The sequence below is a fragment of the Dasypus novemcinctus genome, chromosome 4 (genome assembly GCF_030445035.2).
Source record: "Dasypus novemcinctus isolate mDasNov1 chromosome 4, mDasNov1.1.hap2, whole genome shotgun sequence".
NCBI classification, from domain to species: Eukaryota; Metazoa; Chordata; class Mammalia; order Cingulata; family Dasypodidae; genus Dasypus; species Dasypus novemcinctus.
The window spans coordinates 59,755,589-59,778,386 of record NC_080676.1 but is presented as its reverse complement, the minus strand read 5'-3'; the positions used below and the strand labels follow the sequence as shown (position 1 = coordinate 59,778,386).

The window sequence follows — 22,798 nt, the reverse complement described above, 5'->3', positions numbered from 1 at the left end:
TGATCTGAATAAATTATAACAAGTAAAGAGACTGAATTAGTAATTCTAGAACTTTCAACAAAGAAAAGCCCAGTCCCCCTGGGTTATACATTTAAAAAGTTAACAGTAATCCTTTACAAACTCTCTCAAAAAATAAGAGAATTCTAGACACTTTCCAGTTCATTCTATGAGGCACGTATTACCCTAAAAAGACTAGAACGAAGATATCAAAAGAAAATAAGGCCACAGACAGTATCCCTTATGAACATATGCACAAAAATCCTCAACAAGGTGGCGAACTTGGCCCAGTGGTTAGGGCGTCCGTCTACCACATGGGAGGTCCGCGGTTCAAACCCCGGGCCTCCTTGACCCGTGTGGAGCTGGCCCATGCGCAGTGCTGATGCGCGCAAGGAGTGCCGTGCCATGCAGGGGTGTCCCAGAGTAGGGGAGCCCCATGCTCAAGGAGTGCGCCGGGTAAGGAGAGCCACCCAGCATCAAAGAAAGTACAGCCTGCCTAAGAATGGCACTGCCCACACGGAGAAATGACACAAGATGACACAGCAAAAAGAAACACAGATACCCGTGCCGCTGACAACAACAGAAGCGGACAAAGAAGATGCAGCAAATAGACAAAGAGAACAGACAACTGGGCTGGGAGGAGGGGAGAGAAAAAAAAATCTTTTTTTAAAAAATCCTCAACAAAATACTAGCAAACTGAGCACAACACATAAAAATGATTATACAACATAACCAAGTGTAAATTATCGCAAGAATGTAAGATTGACTTAACTCATGAAAATCAATGTACAGATTATATTAAGAAAAGAAAGGAAAAAAATAACAAGATCATCTCCATGGACACAGAAAAAAGCATTTGATAAAACCCAACATCCATTCATGTTAAAAACATTCAACAAACTAGGAATAGAAAGAACTTCCTCCACCTGATAAGGTCATCTACAAAAAAACCATGTTTATTGATGAAAGACTGAACATTTCCCCGTAATATAAGGAACAAGTCAAGGATGTCTGCTCTTGCCATTTCTATTCAGTATTGTGCTTAGATGTCTTACCAGGAAAATTAGGTAAGAAAAAGAAATAAAAGTCAGAAAGGAAGAGGTAAAATTATCTCTGTTTGCAGTCTTATCTTTAGAAAATACTAAGGAATCAACTTAAAACAAATAAGACTAGTAAATACACTCAGTTAGGATGCAGGACACAAGATCAATATACGAAATCAACTGTAGATAGAAAATGAAGGGGTGATCCAAGATGGTGGAGCAGGGAGTGGCAGGCTGCATTCATTATCCAGAAGCACCAGGACAAGAGGCAGGCTTGCCAGGGACAGGGGAAGCGCAGGTCTGCAGGGTGATTGGAGTGGGCAGCCAGTGAGGGAGGCCCCAGTTGGGCCTTGGGGGAGCAGTGGGGCCTACAAAACAATCAGTAAGGGCGAGGGTTGCCCATCCAGACACCAGGTGAGCAGCAGGCCATGTTGCAACTGGCATGGGTAGCTGGCAAGTGGGGGCCGTGGGGCACCAGGAGAATGGCAGGGTAGGAGGGCAAATGATGTGGAGGGGCCTAGTTAGATGTTGGTGGCCTGAGAGGGAGGGCTGATTGTGTGTGTGTGTGTGTGTGTGTGTGTGTGTGTGTGTGTGTGTCTCCTCTATTGAGTGCTAAGGGAACAGGAGGGCTGTGGGGCAACTGGTGTGGGTGGCTGTGCCCATGTGGCGAGCCAAGTGCCTGTACAGCGAGCCAAGTGCCCACATGGCTTGGTGAGTGCCTGCATGGTGAGCTGAGTGCCCGTGTGAGTGCCTTTATGGCAAGCCAAGTACCCACGTGAGTGTCACATGGTAAGCCAGTGCCCATGCAGTGAGCCAGTGCCTGTGCAGTGAGCTGAGTGCCCACACAAGTGCCCGTGTAGTGAGACAAGTGCCTGTGTAGTGAGCCAAGTGCCCACATGAGTGCCCGCGTGGTGAGCCTAGTGCCTGTGCAGCAAGCCGAATGCCCGCACTGTGAGCCAGTGCCTGAGCAAGTGAGTCATGCAGCAAGATGATGATGCAACAAAAGACAGACAAAGGGGAGAGTCAAGGTGAAGCACAGCAGAGATCAGGAACTGAGGTGGTGCAACTGATAGGGAACCTCTCTCCACATCAGAGGTCCCCAGGATCGAATCCTGGTGAATCCTAGAGGAGAAAGACGAGAAGAGAAGACAAAAACAGAAACAGGTACAGATCACACAGCAAATGCACACAGCAAAAACAGCAAGGCAGGGGAGGGGGAGGAGAATAAAAAATACACCAGGATCACATAGGTGATTCAAGGCAGAGGAAAGACTTAGTGAATTAGAAGAAAGGATATCCAAAATTGCACAGATAGACCAAAAAATGGGGAAAAAATTGAGATGGGAATCAGAGAATTGAATGATAGCATGAAACGCACAAACACATGCATTATGGGTGTCACAGGGGAGAAGGGAGGGGAAAAGAGGCAGAAGCAGTGTTTGAGGAAATAATAGCTAAAAGTTTCCCAACTCTTATGAGGGGCATGGATGTACATATCCAGGAAGCACGGCGTACTCCATATAGAATAAATCCTAACAGATCTACTCCACGACACATACTAACCAGATTTTTAAATGCCAAAGGTAAAATGAGAATCCTGAAAGCAGCAAAAGAAAAGAGATCCATCACATATAAGGGGAGCTTGACAAGATTAAGCACTGATTTCTAATCTGAAACCATGGAGGTGAGAAGGCAGTGGTATGACATAGTTAAGGTGCTGGAAGACAAAAACTGCCAGTCAAGAATTCTGTAACCAGGAAAACTGTCCTTCGAAAATGAGGGAAAGATTAAAATATTCACAAACAGAAACCGAGAGAATTCATCATCAAGAGTCCTACCCTTCAAGAAATATTAAAGGGAGTTCTGAAGGCCGAAAGGAAGACAGAGAGAAGAGGAGAGGTTTGCAGGAGAGTGTAGAATTATCCACCTATATGCTGTCTACAAGAGACACACCTTTGACCCAAGGACATACATAGGCTGCAAGTGAACAATTGGAAAACTATTTTCCATGCAAACAGTAACCAAAAAAGAGCTGGTGTAGCTATACTAATATTGGACAAAATAGACTTTAAAGGCAAAACTGTTGTAAGAGACAAAGAAAGATACTACATATTAATTAAAGGGCAATCTACCAAGAAAAAAGAACAATCATAAATATTTATGCAGCTAACAAGGGTGTCCCCAAATACATTAGGTAAACAATGGCAAAACGGATGGGAAAAATAGATGCCTCTACAGTCATAGTGAGGGACTTCAATACACCACTTTCAGCAGTAGACAGAGGATCAGTAAGGAAACAAGAGATTGAGTAATACGTTAAAGGAACTAGACCTAATGGACATATTCAGAACACTGCACCCCAAAACAGCAGGATAATAATTCTTCATGGTGGTCATGGTTCATTCTCTAAAACCATACAAAGACATAACAAGAAAACAGAACTATAGACCAAAGTCTCTCATGAACCTTATCAAAATCCTTACCAAAAGATAGCAAACTGAATTTAACAATATGTAAAAAGGATAACACATCATCACCAAGTAGGATTTGTTCTGTGAATGCAAGTTAGTTTAACATATGAAAATCAACCAGTGTAATCCTAATGATCACCTCAATAAAAGCGGAAAAAGCATTCAATGCCTATTCATTATAATCTCTCAGCAAACTATCATAGAAATAAATAGAAGGGAACTTCCTCAACTGATTAAGGCAACGATGAAAAACATTTAGCTAACAACAAGCTCAATGGTGAAAATCTCAATGCTTTCTTCATAAGATCAGGAACAAGGTGTGAATGTTTGGTCTCATCACTTTTATTTATCATTTTACTGGAGGTCCTAACCAGTGCAATTAGGCAACAAAGAAAACCAAACACTATACTGATGGTAAAGGAAAAAAAGCTTAACTGTACTTATATATGATAACATGATCATGTACATAGAAAACACAAGAACTGAAAAAACTACTAAACTTAATTGAATTTCAATTTTGAAAGGTTACAGAATACAAGGCCTAGATATAAAATCCAACTGTATTTCTATATACTAGCAATAAGCAATTAAAAATAAAAATAACAAAAATGATTCCATTTATAATAGCATTTAAAAGTGAAACAGGAAAAGCTTTAACAAAAATACAAGACCTGCATTCTGAAAACTACAAAACACTGGGAAAGGAAATTGATTTTAAAGGATCAAAATAAATAGAGAAATACATCATAATCATAGAAGACTCAATATTGTTAACATGACAATCTTCCCCAAATTGATCTACAGAGGCAATACAATCCCAAATGAAATTCTAACAAGCTTTTTTAAATGGAACTGATGAGCTGATTTTAAAGTTTATATAGAAAGGCAAAGGACCTAGACTAGCTAAACAATTTTGAAAAAGATAAAAAGTTGGAGGATTTTTAGGTACCTGATTTCAAGACTTATAAAGCTGCAATAATCAAGACTGCACACACTATTGGCATAAAGGTAGACATACAGATCAATGAACAGAACAGAAGCCCAGAAATAGACCCACACTTACATGGTCAGTTGATTTGCAACAAAGATGTCTAAGTAATTCAATAGAGACAAGATAATCTTTTCAATTAATGGTACAGAAACAAATGGATGGATAACGCTATGGAAAAAAAAATCCTTGAACCTTACCTCACATCATATATAAAAATTAAAATGTATTACACACCTAAATACAAGTATTAAACTATTAAATTTCTAAAACATAGATGAAAAAGCTTTATGCTATTGGATTAGAGAAAGATTTCTTAAACAGAACACCAAAAGCCTAAACAAAGAAAAAAAATGTATAAAATAGGTTTCATAAATATTAAAAATTTTTGCTCTTCAAAATACATGATTAAGAAACAAAAAGGCAAGCCACAGACTGAGCAAAAATTGTTGCAAAACATATATTTTAAAAAGGGCTTGAGGGGAAGCAGATATGACTCAACTAGTTGGGCTCCTGCCTACCATACAGGAGGTCCTGGGTTCGGGTTCTGGTGCCTTCTAAAGATGATGAGCAGATGCCATACCCTGCTGCAAATAGCCAGATGCCCACACCACAGCAATGAGCTAGACACCCACACTGCAGGAATGAACAGACGCCTACATGAGCAGATGCCACAAGCTAGCAGATGCTGCAGTCTGCAGGGAGCAGATATGGCTCAGACCGTTGGGCACCTGCCTCCCATGTGGGAGGTCCTGGGTTTGGTTCCAGGTGCCTCCTGGAGAAGGCAAGCAAACAATGAACAGACAGATGAGAGAACTATCTAGGGGAGGGGGCAATAAATAAAAAATAAAGAAATAAAGAAATCTTAAAAAAAAATGGTGTGGGGAGGATTGAATCCAGAATACATAAAGAACTCATAAAACTCAATAAAATGAAGCAAATGATGATGACGATAATGATAACAAAGGCTAAAAATTTGAACACTTACTGAATGCCAATAAGCACATGAAAAGATACTCGACATCACTAATCATCAGGGAAATAAAAATTTTAAATTACAATGAGATATCATACACATCCACTAGCATGCCTTAAGATTAACAAGATTAAACAAGTTTTGATAGTACCAAGTGTTTAAAATTGTGGAGTAACTGGAACTCTAATATACTGCAATGCGAATGCAAAATGGTACAGCCATTTTGGAAAACCACATGGCAGTTCTTCAGAAAGTTAAACATACATTTACCGTACAATCTAGCCATTCTAATCCTAGGTATTTATCCAACAGAAATGAACATATATACCCACACAAAAATCTGTCCACAGACAGGGGTCAGGGATGGAAGGGAAGGGCAATATGAGGGATTCTTGTGGTAATGGAAATGTGGGGATCCTGACTTTACCCATGTGACTGTCCAGTTTTGCTGCTGTACTACAGCTTTGCAAGATGCTACCACTGAGGGAAAATGAAAAAAGAGTTTACAGGATCTCTATGTATTATTTCTTACAAGTGCAAATGATTTTATAATTATCTCAAAATAAGTTTAAAAAAATTAAGTTGATCACAAATGTTGCAGCAGCATTATTCACAATTGTCACCAAATGGAAGCAACTCAAATGTCCATCAACTGGTGAATGGATAAAGAAATTACATTATAATTCAATCCATGGAATAACATGCCACAACATGAATGAATTTGAAAAGCATTATATTATGTTAAAAAATCAGACCCCAAAGAGTACATACTATATTATTCCATTTATATGAAATTTTAGAAAAGGCAAAATGATAATGACAAAAGGTAGATTAGTGATTGCATGAAGGTGGACTGTGGAGAAGATATGGATTACTGAGGGGCAAGAGGAAATTTTCTAGTGCTAAGGAACTACATATACTTCCTTCTTTTTTTTTTTTTAAAAGATTTATTTTTATTTATATCTCCCCCCCCCCCCCAAGTTGTCTGCTCTCTGTGTCCATTTGCTGTATGTTCTTCTGTGTCTGCCTGTATTCTTGTTACAGCACCAGGAATCTGTGTCTCTTTTTGAGTCATCTTGCTGTGTCAGCTCTCCATGTGTGCGGCGCCATTCCTGGGCAGGCTGCACTTTTTTTGCACTGGGCAGCTCTCTTTATGGGGCACTTCCTGCGCGTGGGGCTCCCCTACCCGGGAGACACCCCTGTGTGGCAGGGCACTCCTTGCGCGCATCAGCACTGAGCATGGGCCAGCTCCACACGGGTCAAGGAGGCCCGGGGTTTGAACCCTGGGCCTTCCATGTGGTAGACGGACGCTCTATCAGTTGGGCCAAATCTGCTTCCCAAATTCTTTTTATTGTTTGATTATAGTGGTCATTACAAGACTATATACAATTACCAAAATTCACATCAAATTGGTGAAATTTATAATATTTAAGTAACACCTAAAAATACAAAAAAGAGAAAAATTAAGGTTTAGAAAATTAATACCTGTTAGTGTTTTTCCTGCATTCAGAGGAGGAGCAATAACTCTGAAAAGTTTCTGCAGTAAAATCAAGAGAAAAACAATTACCACCATTACAAAGGAGAATATTTTTAGAAAGATAATCCAGAATCCTATGCTGTTAATTAACCTTTCTCTTATCTAATTAGGTAGTTACTTGCTATTGAACTTAGATATAAAAACTTTTCATGTGAACATGCATTGTTTTATCAAGGAAATGTCACTTTCATTGTGGTCAACAATCATTGTTACCATTTTCCATACTGAAAGAAACCTTTTAATAAACACTAGTTAGATAATGGCCTTTGTTGATATTATACCTTCTGAAATACAATGTATCTTTAAAATTCCTAGAAGTCCTTTATTCATACTAAGTAGTAAGGAAGGCACTACTTTTACCTCAGAAGCAGCCAAAAATATAAAAGCATAACCAAGGAATGATTTCAAAGGCTGTAGTCATTTCAAATGTGATGATACTCTTTTATTACAGAAAATCTAGAAAATTTCAAAAGGTAGGAAACTCCTAAGTAGTAAAATAGCTACACTTTTAAACACTGAAGAGTCATCTCCTTAGAGGCAGAGGAATTATAGAACGCACCTAGCTTCCTACTGCTAGTCTGCAAATGAATTTGATAAAAAATACCAATCTCCTGCTTAAAGCCATGAAACATGAAAACTACTTTAAACATAAAACAAGGCAACTTCAGTATCCCAATGTTCTATCAAAGATGTAGCGATACAAATGCAAACTGGACTGTTGGGGAAAAAAATTCACACAAAACAAAAATTTGAAAAACAACAATAACAAAAAACCCAGAAGTCTTTTTCAAAATAGAATATATCAAATTAGCATCTGTTTTCAGGACTTATTTTGAGAAAAACTACAAATTGCATTGACTGCTCCTAACTGTAGTTTAGTAGTGAGATAGAGAACATTTTTTGCATTTAGGGAGATACTGAACCTCACTAAGGAGGCAGCTGACAGGTGTTCTTCAGGGAAGTATATACCTTGTGAGGAAGCAGCCGAGAGGTATTCAAGTGTGTAAAGAAAACTCACCTGGCACACTTAAGTATTATTAAGTCAGCAGTGAACTATCACAGAATGACTGCTGACTTAATACTTAAGGTAGTTTTGAATGGCCATGAAATATGCAAAATGTTGACTACAGATTTCTGGCCCTTCTGAGCCAGGGACATTAGACAGTGTAATAAAGTAATGGTCTGAAGGAACACAGTATGTATCCACAACCCAGTATCCACAAGTTTGTCCTCCAATTTAAGGTAAATAACCAAATAGATAAAGGGTTAGGTTCTTTTAAAAATAAGCCCAAATGCTTTTCAGGTTCTCTTTTCTAAGTATAAGGGGAATAAGAAATTATAATGAATGTTACAAAATTCTGAATTGGGAAAAACAAATTAGCAATCTAAAAATAATGAGCCCCACCATTTTCAGCCCCTCCCCCAGGAGAATATACTTACAAATAGCATTACCCAATAGTACATTTATTATATACAATACATTTCTTATACTTTTTGGAAAAGCTACTATCAGAAATTCTTTGGAAGGAAAAAAAGTCAAATGGGCAAGAATTACTTTTAATTTTATCTATTGCTCCCTGGGATTTAATTACCTCCTTATGCAGATGGGAAAAAAAAAAAAAAAAGCAAAAGCAGAACTTACAAAATTAAAGGCTACCTGAAAGATCTAAGCTAAAATGTGTGAAATTCTAGTAAATCTACAGGAAATTAGGAAATGATTGGATAAAAACAAAGGAATCCATTCAAAGCAAACAGAGAACAGGGAAGAAAACATTAACAGACACGATTAAATACATGTACAAGATAGGAATTACCTTACCTCCATTGGGCTAATAAATTCATTCATGCCTCTGTTGTACACATAGATCATAGCATCATACAGCCGATTTTCCCAACACATGAGAACTACCTGTAATAAAGGAAAGTTGCTTGAGCCATACAGTCAACACCTCACCAATTATTTTCCTTAGAGCTTTAAGAATGGAGAAGATCCTGAATACTCTTCTCTAATTTCTCCTATTCCTTCTCCAATAAAAAGTGAAATTGTAGGACTCCGAAACACAATGCCAAGGTAAGAACGGTTGGAAGTTCAGTACTAGCCACTTTGAAACATCCTCCAATGTCTAATATTGTTTCTACTTTACTCTCCCCTTTCCCAAATCCATTTTACCTTGTGTCATAAATTCTATAAATATTCACTGATCCCCTGTATTCGGGCCCTCTCCTAGGCACTGGGAATAAAGTTGTGAATAAGATAGACCCAGGCCTCATCTCAACCCTTACAGAACTTATATTCATCTTAGATGTGGACCAAAAGAAGAAGGGGGCACAAAAAAGGGTTTCAGTTACGACTTGGAGAAGATACTAAAACATACAAATAATTCATTATCTTCAAATATGATAAGTGCTTTAAGGACCTAAATCTGGACTGGAGGAATTATAAAGTCATTCCTGGGAGAGCAATATTTAAGCTGGGACACTTAAGAGATCTGTGTGAATGAGCCAAAAGCAGCGCTCTCAGGCAGTAGTAAGGGTGAAGGTCCTGAGATGGATAGGAGCTTGACATGCTCCAAAAAAAGAGAGAAAGGGATTTTAGAAAATATTTAAGAAGATAAATAGATATGACTTGAAGACTCAGAGTACTTTTCCTATGAGAGCTATACTATTCTACAGAATGATGAGAGAAGAGGACTGAAGTAGAAAAGTAGAGATCAGCAAAGGAGAATAACGACTGGTCAAAGGTAAGAGGGAAACGCAAGTGATTTGTCATAGAAGATTCTTTCTACAGCTACAGGAGGAGTGTTCTAGGACTTCTATCTACCCTCTCTTTCAGGCAGTGTCATGATCATATATCTCTATACTGATGACTAATACATTTAGAGCTTCAGCCTGAACCTCTCCTTTGAACTCCTAACCCACATATCCAGCCACTTACTTGAATGTCTAGAAGCTATCTCAAACATACAATGTCAATAGAGAACTCCAGATTTGTCTCCCCAAAACTAAGACCCTCCTCAGTCTTCTAATCTCCTTAATCACTTTCCACCCTGGTTCTGAAGCCAAAAATTAGCCATTATCGTTGAACTCTCTCTCCCATTCCCACACACTCACATCCAATTCATCAGCAAACCAAGTGTATCTCTCAAACATATCCAAAATTAGCTCCCCTTTCTCCACCTCACTGCTACAATATCCTAACCAGTCTCCCTGCTTCTTCTGTTTGTGTCTCTCACCCCTCATTATGGTCTCTCTAAAGCAAACCAGAGTGATTAAAACTTTCTAATGATTTCCCTTAGGCCTTAGAATAAAATGGAAAAATCTGTACCTTACCCTGCAAGGTCTACCTCTCTCTCTCTCTCACCAAGCTCCAGCCATGCTGCCTTCTTTTTGTTACTTAAAAACATACTAGTCTCCTTCTTTTTTAAAATTAGCTGTAGCTTTTGCCTGCAACAATCTTCTCCTCCACCTCCCCCAAAATCTTTGCATCACTGTTTCCTTCTCGTCATTCAGATTCTAGCCTCAATGTCACCTTCTCAGAAAGGCTTTCCAGAACCAGCCAATCAAAGGTAGCTTCTCATTGCTCTTGTTTGATTTTTAACATCACACTTGTTTCATCACACTTGTTTTTAGATATTTTATTCTTTGTTTATCTGTTTATTGGCAATCTTTTCTGCTAAATTGTAAGCTTTATGAGAGGACAGGCCTTGTCTACTGCATTTACTGAAGCATCCTCAGAATCTGACAATCAATAAACACTTCTTGAATTAATGAACAAATGCTGCTGAAAGAGCAAGTAAAATAAGGATTGAAAAATATTATTGACTGTAGTGGACATGGAGGTTGCTGCTGACTCTGTGAAAGCAAAGTTGAAGAGTTAATAGGATGTGGGGGGGGGAGGGGGGAAGAAATAGCAACCAAGAAATGCTGTCAAAAAAATTTGTGAATAGAAGCGAGATGGCACAGTAACCTAGGGAAACAAAGGGGAAAAGATTTGATATGAACAGATGGGGAAAGATTTTTAATTACTATTTTAACATGCAAAAAACTAGAGTATGTTTACATGGTGTTGGGGAAAAGTAAAAAATGTTGATAAAAAATTAGGAATTTCTCATATATCCAATAGATATAAACAAAACTAGATTGAAAACACTTTCTCAAATCATTGGACCTGTTGCCAGACTGTGAAGACTGTGACAAATTACTCATATAAGTGAAAGGCATATATGAAAGAGGATCTGGCTTTACTTTGCAAACTCACAGCCATTCATAAAGAGCTTCCAGGAAGAAAATAATACCAATTTCCCAAACCGTTCATTTCTATGTGATTTTGGACTTTAAAAAAAAATTTTTTTTTGTCTTCCTAGGATCTTTCTGGGTCGCCCATATTTTGGTGCCATTGGGCTTAGAACCTTTTCAAGAGTAACATGCTCATGATTAGGACTAATGCAGAATTAAAGAATTAAATTATGAAATGTCTTAGACCAGAATAGATACTGTTCTTCAGCTGAGGACTGAAAACTTATAATGGGAGCTCAGATACACTGGAGGTGTATTACCTAACAATGGGCTGACTGATCATGCTAAGAAGTTCTGTAATTTGCTTCTTATACCACACTAAGCATTTCAAAACTCAACATATAAAAACTATCCACTCTGGTACTTACGTACTAGCTTTATTTTAAAAATGATGTTATGCTCTTACATATTCTATTAATGTGAAAGTACCCAGAGTTAAAATTTACCTACAAGATGAAAACTGTAGTATTAAACAGTCTAATGTAGAAAGATGTCAGCAAGCATTCATATGAGGAACTAAATGTACATACTATTCCAAGAGCTCTGGGGAATATCAAAGAAATAAACGACATAATTCCTGCCTTGCAGGAGTTTATAATCTAGCTTTCCTTAAGAACAGCCCTGGGAAGCAGACTTGGTCCAGTAGATAGGGCATCCACCTACCACATGGGAGGTCCACGGTTCAAACCCCGGACCTCCTTGACCCATGTGGAGCTGGCCCGTGTGCTGTGCTGATGCACGCAAGGAGTGCCCTGCCATGCGGGGTTGCCCCCCCGCACAGGGGAGCCCCACGTGCAAGAAGTGCACCCCATAAGGAGAGCCGCCCAGCGCGAAAGAAAGTGCAGCCTGCCCAAGAATGGTGCTGCACACACGGAGAGTTGACACAAGATGATGCAACAAAAAGAAACACAGATTCCGGGTGCCGCTGATAAGGCTAGTCGCAGTCACAGAAGAACACACAGCAAATGGACACAGAGAGCAGACAACGGGGGGGGGGGGGGGGGGTTGGGGTTGGGCAGGTAAAATAAGAGAAATAAATAAAAAATAAGTAAATCTTTAAAAAAAAAGAACAGCCCTAAGAAATATACTAACAAATACAAATTTATAAAATATCTTACCAAAAAGGCTCAATAACTAATTAGGGGTGGTAAAAAGCAAAGCGAGGCCTGACCACAGTTGGGTAAACACAATCAATAAAGGAATGATGTCTATTCTGTAAGTAGACCATCTATAAACTCACCTGCTGAATATCCAGACTGGTGATATCCATATGTACAATGAGAGCTTCCACATTTTCCATTAGCTTTTTATCTTGGAAATGAACAATCAAGTCTTTCATTACCTGGGGTGTGATCCCCACCAATTTATCACTTAAAATATATGGCTGAAGGCACTCCAAAAACACTCCTTTGGCCACTGAATTCTCACTCAATTTGTCATACATCTGGCTAAATAAAAGATCCCTATAACAGAAAGGGAAAAAAATGCTTTTAGGAACATTTTTAAATTCAGCCTGCTAAGTATATCTCATCTTTTCCTTATTTCAACTTAAGAGTTTCTTAAAGGGAAGCAGATTTGACTCAATGGATAGAGCATCCACCTACCACATGGGATGCCCAGGGTTCAAACCTAGGGCCTCCTGACCGGTGTGGTGAGCTGGCCCATGTGCAGTGCTGATGTGCGCAAGGAGGGCCGTGCCATGCCGGGGTGTCCCCTGTGTAGGGGAGCCCCACGCGCAAGGAGTGCGCCCCATAAGGAGAGCCGCCCAGCATGAAAAAAGTGCAGCCTGCCCAGGAGTGGTGCTGCGCACACGGAGAGCTGATGCAGCAAGATGACACAACAAAAAGAGACACAGATTCCTGGTGCCACTGACAAGAATACAAGTGGACACAGAAGAACACACAGTGAATGGACACAGAGAGCAGACAACTGGGGGAGGGCAGAGAAGGGGAGAGAAATAAATAATAAATTAAAAAAAAAATTTCTTAAAAACGGTAACAATATTTGCTTAAAGCTTTATAGTTTATATAGTTTATAAAGCCTTTATATTATCTCAAGTAATTGTCCCAATACTGCTTTAACAAATAAGAGAAGTCTAATAAGTTAAATTATTTGCTGAAAGTAACATAGCTACCAAGTGATAGGGTCAGAGTTTGAACCCAGCCTTCTGGCCTAAATCTGGTACACATACTATTATTATAGCACGATGCTTCTTAAAGACAACACTGATATGGGAATAGATAGTAGGGCGGACAAGATGAGGCTGGGGAAAAAAAGGGCTATTCCTAATTTATCTTTTCCTCCTTCCTGGTACCTAAATATGCCAGCTGATAGGCATAGCCAATTTGTTCCTTTATTTAGCTCTTTTCTCTTGCTTCCCAAAGGGTCTGGGCTGTGTTTAATGATGGGAGAGGAAGAAAAGAAAGTTTAGTATGAGAAAGCTATACCTGAAGAGCCCTACCCCAATCAAGATGGTGGAGTGAGAAGCTTCAAGGCCCCATTCCTCCTCAGAAGCTTTGAAAAACCAGCAGGAATCAAGAAAAATCTTTCTCAAAGCTTCACAAAACAGTTAAAGGATTGCAGTAACAGCGAGAGCGCTGAATCAAAAAAAGGCAACTTAAAAGCAGTAGAACCTCATGGTGCCCTGACTGGCCCCTCCTTGCCCCGCTCCCCCCCCGTCCCCCGGGCTTGATAGGCCTATGTGGGCTGCTGGTCCCAGTTTTGGAGGAGTGCAGAGTAATCCTCCTTCACATGCTGGGAGCATGGACGCCTGGCCAAATCTAGCTGGTGGCAGCCAGAGAGGCTGAACCAGATATACCTCACAGGCTCTCTTTCCAGAACTTGCCCTGTGTGTAGAAGACAGCTCACAGAGCTTATGCAGCACACTGTGGGAGAACAATTAAGTCATGGCTGCCTGGGGCAAGGGATTGCTGGATGTGGGGTATACAGCAGAGCAACTGGGACAATGAGGAAACTGTTTCTAAGGGGAGGGGATATTACTATTCATATAAACCAGGAAATCCTAGGACCACACGTACATGCCCAAGATAAGAGGAACCCGTGAGATACCATCAAGTCTATCAATATATACTGTGGGAGTCTCATAAGGAGAAAAAAGAGAGAAAGGGGCAGAGGGAAAGCAACAAGAGAGAAGCAACGTGTCACATACAAGGGAGCTTCAGTAAGATTAAATGCTGATTTCTGATTGGAAACCATGGTGGCAAGAAGGCAGTGGGATAACATTTAAAGTACTGAAGGCAAAAAATTGCCTACCATGAATTCTGTTTCCGGCAAAAATGTCTTTCAAAAATGAGGGAAAGATTATGACATTCCTAAATAAACAAAAGTTGAGGGAGTTTGTCACCACTTGACCAGTCCTACAAGAAATGTTAAAGGGAGCACTATAGGTTGAAAGGAAAGAACAATAAAAAATAGATCAAAGCCACATGAAGAAAGATCTACAGTGAGGTTAACAACACTGTTAATACAAAATGGCAGTACTAAATGTATTTTTGGTTTGTAACTCCACTTTTTACTTGCTATAGTATCAAAAAGGCAAATGCACACACTGTAATAAGTCAGTGGTTCTGGACTCAATGTATAAACATGTAATTTGTGATAAGAACTACTGAAAGGTGAGAAAATAAAGAGGGTATAGGAACATAGCTTATGTATGCTACTGAAGTTAAGGTGGTAGCAAAGCAAATTAGACTGCTATAGATATAGGTTGTTAAATTTAAGCCTCATTGTAACTACAAAAAAAAATCCTGGAGGACATACAGAGACAGAAAGTAGAATACAGATTGCCAGGCACAAGGGGACAAGGGACTTAGTGCATAATGTGTATAGGGTTTCTGTTTGGGGAGATGGGAAAGTTTTAGTAATGGAAGGTGGTGAGGGTATCACAAAATTGTGAATGCAATTAACCCCACTGGTATGTAGGGGTGTAGTTGAGACAGAAAAGTTTATGTTGCATATTTTGTTTCCAAAATTTAAAAAAAAAAAAGATTCAATAACAAAAGAGACAATGACAAATAAATGCAATATGTGATCCTGGATGGAATCTAATAATGGAGGAGAAAAGGCTCAAAAAGACATTACTGGAATATAGATTGTAAGCTTTACAATAATGTTAAATTTCTCAAAATGTTACTCTTAAAATGGTTCCGTAAGTAAATATCCTTGTTCTTCTAGGAAAAATGTACATGGTAGTATTAAGTGTTCAAGGACCTTGATGGCTACAACCTACATGCAAGTGTTGAGAAAATGAACTGATAGACAGATAGATGGATTAATAGATGGACAAATAGAATGATATGGCAAATGTGGCAAAATGTTAATATTGGTGGATTTGGGAATCTGTGGGAATACGGGTATACTGGAGTTCTCTAAATAAGGTTTGTACTATTTTTGTAAGTACCTTGTAAGTTTGAAAGTATTTTAAAATAAAGTCTAAAAAATGAAAAACTTTACCAGGAAACAATTTTATTGCAGAAGTGGACATTTAAAAATTACTCTAAATGCAACCCTATGCAATTGGGTTTTATTTATTCTCTTCCACAAATAGCTCATACATACTACTCAAGTTACAAATAGCATAAATATAATCGTGAATTCTGTTTCCATGCAGCATTATATCATAAGCATTATTCTAACTTGCTACCTTCTCTTTAAATTACTACTTTGTCCAACTCACAATGTTTCAATATGCTTAAATGAGTGATGGTACACTCAACATCTATATATACAGTCTTTCCCAATTTCGGGACTTAATTTCTTAGTCACCCTACTTCTAGGCTAAGCCAAAAGATACAAAAAACTTTGTAGCACTTAAATGTATTACTAAGTTATCTTCAAAATGCATTACAGAACAATTTATACTGCCCCACAACATAATTTCACCAGACAAGTTTGTTTTCCTGATAATTTAATAAATTTAAACTATAGCATATCATTGTTTTGTTTTTGTTTTTGCTCTTTTAAGGAGGTAGTGGGGATTGAAACCAGAACCTCATACGTGTGAAGCAGGTGCTCAACCACTGAGCTACACCCGCTCCGCAGCATATCAGTTTTAATTTTTGATGACTGGCAAGGCTGAATGCTTTTCATATGTCTATTTATAAATTGCATTGCCTTGTTCATCCACTTAATGTTTCATTCTTTTTTTTTTAAACACAAAAATTGTAAATTTTCTATTTACCCTTCAGGATTTTATGAATTTTTTTTATTTATTACTAATGTATTATTTCTCTATATGTGTATCATGTCAATTGTGAGAAGTGGTAGATGGTTTATCCACAGGTGTGATCTTTCACAAATTCCACAGAAAGGTCAAGATCTTGAAAGGAGTGAGATGGGGTCTTGCCTCATCTGAAGTCACAGAAGGGGAAGAATGGTCAACCGATTTGGCTATGACTGCACCAGAAACAAGGGCCACCTTAAAATAAATAACATTTGCAGTATCCTAAGGAAAATCCAAGTCAATCTGCTTTTTTCTCAAATACACAAATGTAATTTTGTACCATTTTCTCCTTCACTTCATATTTAATGGTATTTTTCATGTTAGCTTCATTTTAATCAATAGTTCATCACATTTCTGTGATTACCAATTACTAGCCAAGTAAAAGAAATTGAGATTAATGAAGCTTTACTGCAAGAAAGAAAAAAATAAGAGTAACAGAATAATTAACTCTAATGAATTTAAAGAAAATGTCAGGTTTGCTAGCCCTTGCACTCTGTAATATATTGTAAAAAACAACATGCTTGAGAAGATAATTATATATTTTAGTTTAGCACAAAAAGCCCTGGGGAGGAAAATTAAAGAGCTAAAAACTCAGTAAACAGAGCATAAGAGTTGACAAACAAGGCATTTCTGTGACAAAGAGTAACATGCAATGCTGGTAAGATTAATGGTAAAACTATACATTTCTTTCTTAACCACTCGTAAGCTATAATAAAGAGGATAAAAAAGACTCAGCAATTCTCATATATATCTATGACTTAAAATAAAAATAAAACAAAATTCTAAGACCTATTATCATTCTGGGAGATATTTATTAGAGAGTCATGGGGTGGGGTGGAGAAAACTTGACACGCACAAGTTTTCAGGTCCTGTATTACTTTCTCTGATTGGGCATTATTCTCCATGGTGCGGTGTTTCCTGGAAGGGCTACCTTCAAAATTAATTTACCATCTCTAGCCCAGCCTCATTACACAGCCAGTATAACAGAAAATACATTCTAAATAATAGTGGGCCAGTCTTTTCCCTACTTAACTTCACTGTACATTAATACTCACATAAAAGATATTATTTGGATTTTGTTTTGTCATTCAAGGCTTCAAATGACAGCAAGAAATGGTTTTGTATATTATTAACTCTATAATTTAAAAAAAAAAAAGAACAATGTGGTTTTGCTTATAAGATAATTGCCAATTCAGATGTGATCTGAAGAGTGCAAGAGGATCAAATCATGACACTTACCAGTCTTTAATAAATATATAGCCAGAACAAAGTAAATAAGCCCCCACCAAAAATAAGTGGGATTTAATAAATTCAAAATTGCTTTGGAGTGGCTATTAAAGTAAAAGCAAGGAAATGGATGTGGCTCAATCAACTGGGTTCCTGTCTACCATACAGGAGGTCCAGGGTTCAATGCTCAGGACCTCCTGGTGAGGGCAAGCTGGCCCACGTGGCAAGCTGGCACATGTCGAGTGCCGAACCATGTGGAATGCCGCCCCACGCAGTACTGCCCCTCTTCATGGGAATGCCACCCAGCACAGGAAAGAAGCCCCACGCAGGAGAGCCGGCCGTCGTGGAGAGCTGGCGCAGCAAGATGACAAAACAAGAGACACAGAGGAAAGAAAATAAGAAGACATAGCAGAACAGGGAGTTGAGATGGCGCAAGAGAGTAATTGCCTCTCTCCCAGCCAGGACTGGTTCCTGGAGCCACCTAATGAGATTACAAGCAGACACAGAAGAACACACAGTGAATGGACACAGAGAGCAGACAACAGGGAGAACAGGGTGGAGCGGGGAAGGTAGGGGGAGAAATAAATAAAATAAATCTTTAAAAACAAAAGTAAAAGCAAAGTTTAAATGAACTTTAAGAAAGCATTTATGTTCAAAATGCTCAAAATTCAAGTTTTCTCATAAAAGATTTCCTATAAAAAGACATGGCTTAGTGGTGATGGTTTTGAAACTCCATAAATCTATTAAAAGTTATTGAATTGTACACTTTAAAGGGTGAATTTTATGGTATGTGAATTACATCTCAATAAAGTTGTTACAAAATAAAAAAGCACATGGCATCTTTTTTCTCCCTAGCTTTGATATTTAAAGCATTCACATGCAGCAAACCAAGAAAATGGTTATCCAAACACCCAGCTGTGCTTGATAATTAAGGTCTTTTTTTTTCTATATTTCAAGCAATAATCCTAATGTTGAAAAAAGATTGAACAACTAGCCTGGTATCAAAATCCTACTTCAGGATCAGTTTGAATTTAACAGAAACATTTTTGGTTCAGATTCATACATAAATCAAGTCATTTTAATGATGAGTTCTCAACATCTCAATGAAGCTCAAGATCACCTATACACAAAACCTGTTTTTTCATTTTGTTTTATGACAGCTTTATTGATATATAATTCACATATATTATATAGCACCTTTTTAAAAAATAGACTACTTTTTAGAGATGTTTTAGGTTTAAAGCAAAGTAAGCACAAAGTACAGAGTTCCCATATACTCTTCTCCCATACACAGTTTCCCTAATATTAATACCTTGCATTAGTGTGGCATATTTGTAACAACTGATGAACTGATATTGTTACACTGCTATTAACTAAAGTCCATGGTTTACATCAGGGTTCACTCTTTATGTTGTACAGTTCTATGGGTTTTGACAATACAGAATATCATGTATCCATCATTGGAGTATCATAAACTATTTTACTCCTCTAAAAATCTTCTGTATAACCCCTATTTCAAACAATGTTGAAAATTAATATTATGATTTAAGTAAACCCTGGCATTACTTATTTTTTTAAATTGACATTATGGCTACTGCTGTATAAGCAAAATGACAAGTCATTAAGGGTCCACAAAAAGCCTTGAGACATTTGTATCTCTTATCTAATACAAAAGAGGTACACACCATCAAACTGAAACGAAGTTGTGGAACAAAGTCCAAATTATGAAAATAAAGTACAAGTCTTCAGAAACAGGATATCTAGTCATTTCTGAATTAATTTATGAAAAGACTAAAGCCATATTTTGAATAAAAAATAGATGTCTATCATACATTGACAAACATGCTCCCTGTCATAGTAAAAGGGGTTTTATATTATAAAAGAATTCTTAACTATGAAGAGGAATACATATATATAACAGTTCAATCAACACTACTGCTGGGTATGAACTTCTATGGATTATGAAAGCACGAAGTAACAGTGCTGAGTTAAGATCAATTTCAGAATATGTATTGTGTTTACAATTTGACCCACATAAGAAACAGTATAATATATGAAAAAATAAAAGGACTGACTATAAATACAACATACTCTATCAGAAGGTATTACTATACTATACAAAGGCATCTGGAGGCCAGGATGAGTATGAACTGATGGCGCTACAACTAGAAAAATTTACCTGAAATTGGCTGAGTGCTAGATTATATTTCATAAGATTATATTTATTTTATGCACAATATGAATATTCCTTAAAGTAATGTTAATGTCACAGATGCTTTGAAGACTTGGGAATAGAGAAGAGAAGACCCTAGAAATAATGGGACCAAATGTCAAAGAAGAGGGTTTACAAAAAGCATCCAGTTTAAAGAGAAAGGCACCATACTGGAATGAAGCTACAACCATCTTAAAACCCTCTGCTCCAATTTAACCTAGGGAATGACCATTTTCAACCTTATTATATATGGCAGCATTAAGAAAAGCCTAAAAAAGTCTATCATTGAAGAGCAATTACACTAAACTATTTAAGTAAAAATAGAAGTTTACATCCAACAAATCTTTAATCACTGAATGTTTAGAGAGGAAGGAAAACGAAAGACCTAGACACAAAGGATCAAAGTTAATCAAATGCCTCTTCCACCCCTTTCCGTCGAAGTTCAGGCCCATATTAGGATCTTAACATTCTGATGAGAAAGAAAGTAGTGTGAAAAGCAAGCACAGCTGAGAACATAAAATTCTGAACAAAAAAAGAGGGAACATTTGACCCAATGCATAGTTTCACAGGCCTACGCTTTCCTATATATCTGGGAATGCTGCCCTGTTCCTTCTGCCCTTGCTGGGCGCTATTACAGTAGAGGAAGGGGAGGAGGACACCAGGAGGAAAACAGTGAGAACACACATGTTGGAACTTCTCCCGAGCTGAAGCAGGATCTAGGGAGACCTAGTCTTCACCCTTTGGAAATGGAATCCTGAGACAGACCAGGGACAATGCCCAGGCCCTTCAGCCAGGAGTATGTGTATATGGAGGACAAGGGCTGGGACGGGGAAAGGGCTGCGAAAAGAGCCCTTGTGATTCTCCTTCCCCTTGGAGATAAGTAGCATACTGTAACAGCTGGTGTTTTTCTCTGAGATCTCCAACAACAAATATTGTATTTGTTTCTGACATAGTCCAGAAGAAAACATGCTGGGGAGCCAAGAAAAATAAAAGGAATGCAAGAAGTTTTAAAAAACAAAGAGAAAATAATAGATCCTGATTTGGTGAAAATATAGACCAAATTTAATCTTCTATTTTATAAGCTATAATGCAATGCAGAAATCATTCCATTCTCAGCCAGTCAATAGGTTAAATAAAATTGGAGAATATTTCCTTTTCATATTATAGACAAAAGAAAAACTTATCTCTAGAACATTTGTGGGAATATCATGAAATATTTCTTAAAGGAACCCATTTTTTCCTTTTACCCTATATAATTCTTCAGCTTACAACTGTGAGGGCCACTTAAACTTAATGTCACCATGACAGTTCTTCAAGTATTGAAGATAACAATCACAAGTCATACTACAAAGCAGGTAGCAGAATTATTTTATTAATTCACCATCAGGTATTGAGCAGCTACTTTGTGTCAGTTACTATTCTAGGTGGAAATAAACCATTAAATATAAAGATATTCCTTCTTTAATTAAAATTTAGTCTTTTAGATATTTTATCTTATTTACAATTATCTCAGTTTGAAGGTATAAATTTGAAATTTGGTTCAAATATATACTAGTATTGGGAACATTTCGACACTATTTCCTCATAACATTACCTTTGTAACAATGTAATTATGAGGCTCAAATGAAATAAAATATGTAAAATAGATCCATAAGCTATTGAGATAAATAATAAGTAAGTGGATGCTAAAATTGGGGTAAAGGGAAATCAAGAAAAACTAGAAAGTAGAATGCAGTTAGTATTTCACAGCTTTCTAGGAAACATTCTTAGCTCTCTAGGACACGATTAGTTACACAATTCACAGTTTTCATCAGCTAAAAGTAAACCTGCTGTTGAGAAGATGCAAAAGTATTTCTGGCTAACACTCGAGGGAAGTTTCTCCCTTAAGCACTCATAAAGAAGACAATGTGGCATTGGTGTGGAAAAAGTGGCCATGGTGGCTGCTGGGGGTAGGGAGTGGGAGGAAGAGATGTGATGTGGGGGCATTTTCGGGGGTTGGAGTTGTCCTGGGTGGGGCTGCAGGGTCAGTTACCGGACATTGTATGTCCTCCCATGGCCCACTGGGTGGAATGTGGGAGAGTGTGGGCTATGGTGTGGACCGTTGGTCATGAGGTGCAGCAGTGCTCAGAGATGTATTCACCAAATGCAACGAATGTCTCATGATGATGGAGGAGGTTGTTGTTATGGGGGGAGGAGTGGGGTGAGGGGGGTGGGGGGTATATGGGGACCTCATATTTTTTAATGTAACATTAAAAAATAAAGACAAAAAAATTTGACAAAATACCTGAAAAAAAAAAAAGAAGACAATGTATAACAAAGCTGTGTTCTCAACAAATTCCTATTGTGAACACAAGAAATTTCACTGGATAATTATATATAATACTATAGATAAAACACTGGAATAAATTTGAACTCCAAGTAAACAGAATCTATAGCTATTTGTGACTTAATTAAAGGTCTGACTCAACGAATAAAAAGTGTCCTCCTGATAACCTTCCTGATACCTTCAAACAGCATGATCCAACCTTTCATAAGACATGCTACCATTACACATATAAATTCATGAGTCCAAGTCAGTGTTGTAGAGGGAGGAGTATCTGAATTGGACCCTAAAATTTTTTCTCTATTTAGAAGTGGTACAAACAAGTGGTTAAGTGCAGAACACAGAGCCAGAACACAGGAGTTACAATACCTGGATTTTGACCCCCAAAAGCACTATGAGTGAATTGTGGCAAATTATTTAACTGCTTTCTGCCTATGGAACCTTCTATATAAAATGAGGATAATAACAACTACCTCACTGTTATAA

The 22,798-nt window shown here is 37.9% G+C and overlaps 1 protein-coding gene across 4 annotated transcripts in view; it reads right to left on the bottom strand.

Annotated features, from left to right (window-relative positions):
• Window positions 1–22,798, bottom strand: part of VPS8 (VPS8 subunit of CORVET complex) — a 294,602-nt gene that overhangs the window by 157,064 nt on the left and 114,740 nt on the right. For all 4 annotated transcript variants that reach the window (XM_058295485.2, XM_058295487.2, XM_058295486.2 and 1 more), the window contains 3 exons: window positions 12,549–12,771; window positions 8,832–8,921; window positions 6,961–7,012 (listed from right to left, as the gene is read on the bottom strand). In XM_058295485.2, coding sequence (XP_058151468.1) covers window positions 6,961–7,012; window positions 8,832–8,921; window positions 12,549–12,771 — 365 coding nt within the window. The remainder of the gene's footprint in view (window positions 1–6,960; window positions 7,013–8,831; window positions 8,922–12,548; window positions 12,772–22,798) is intronic.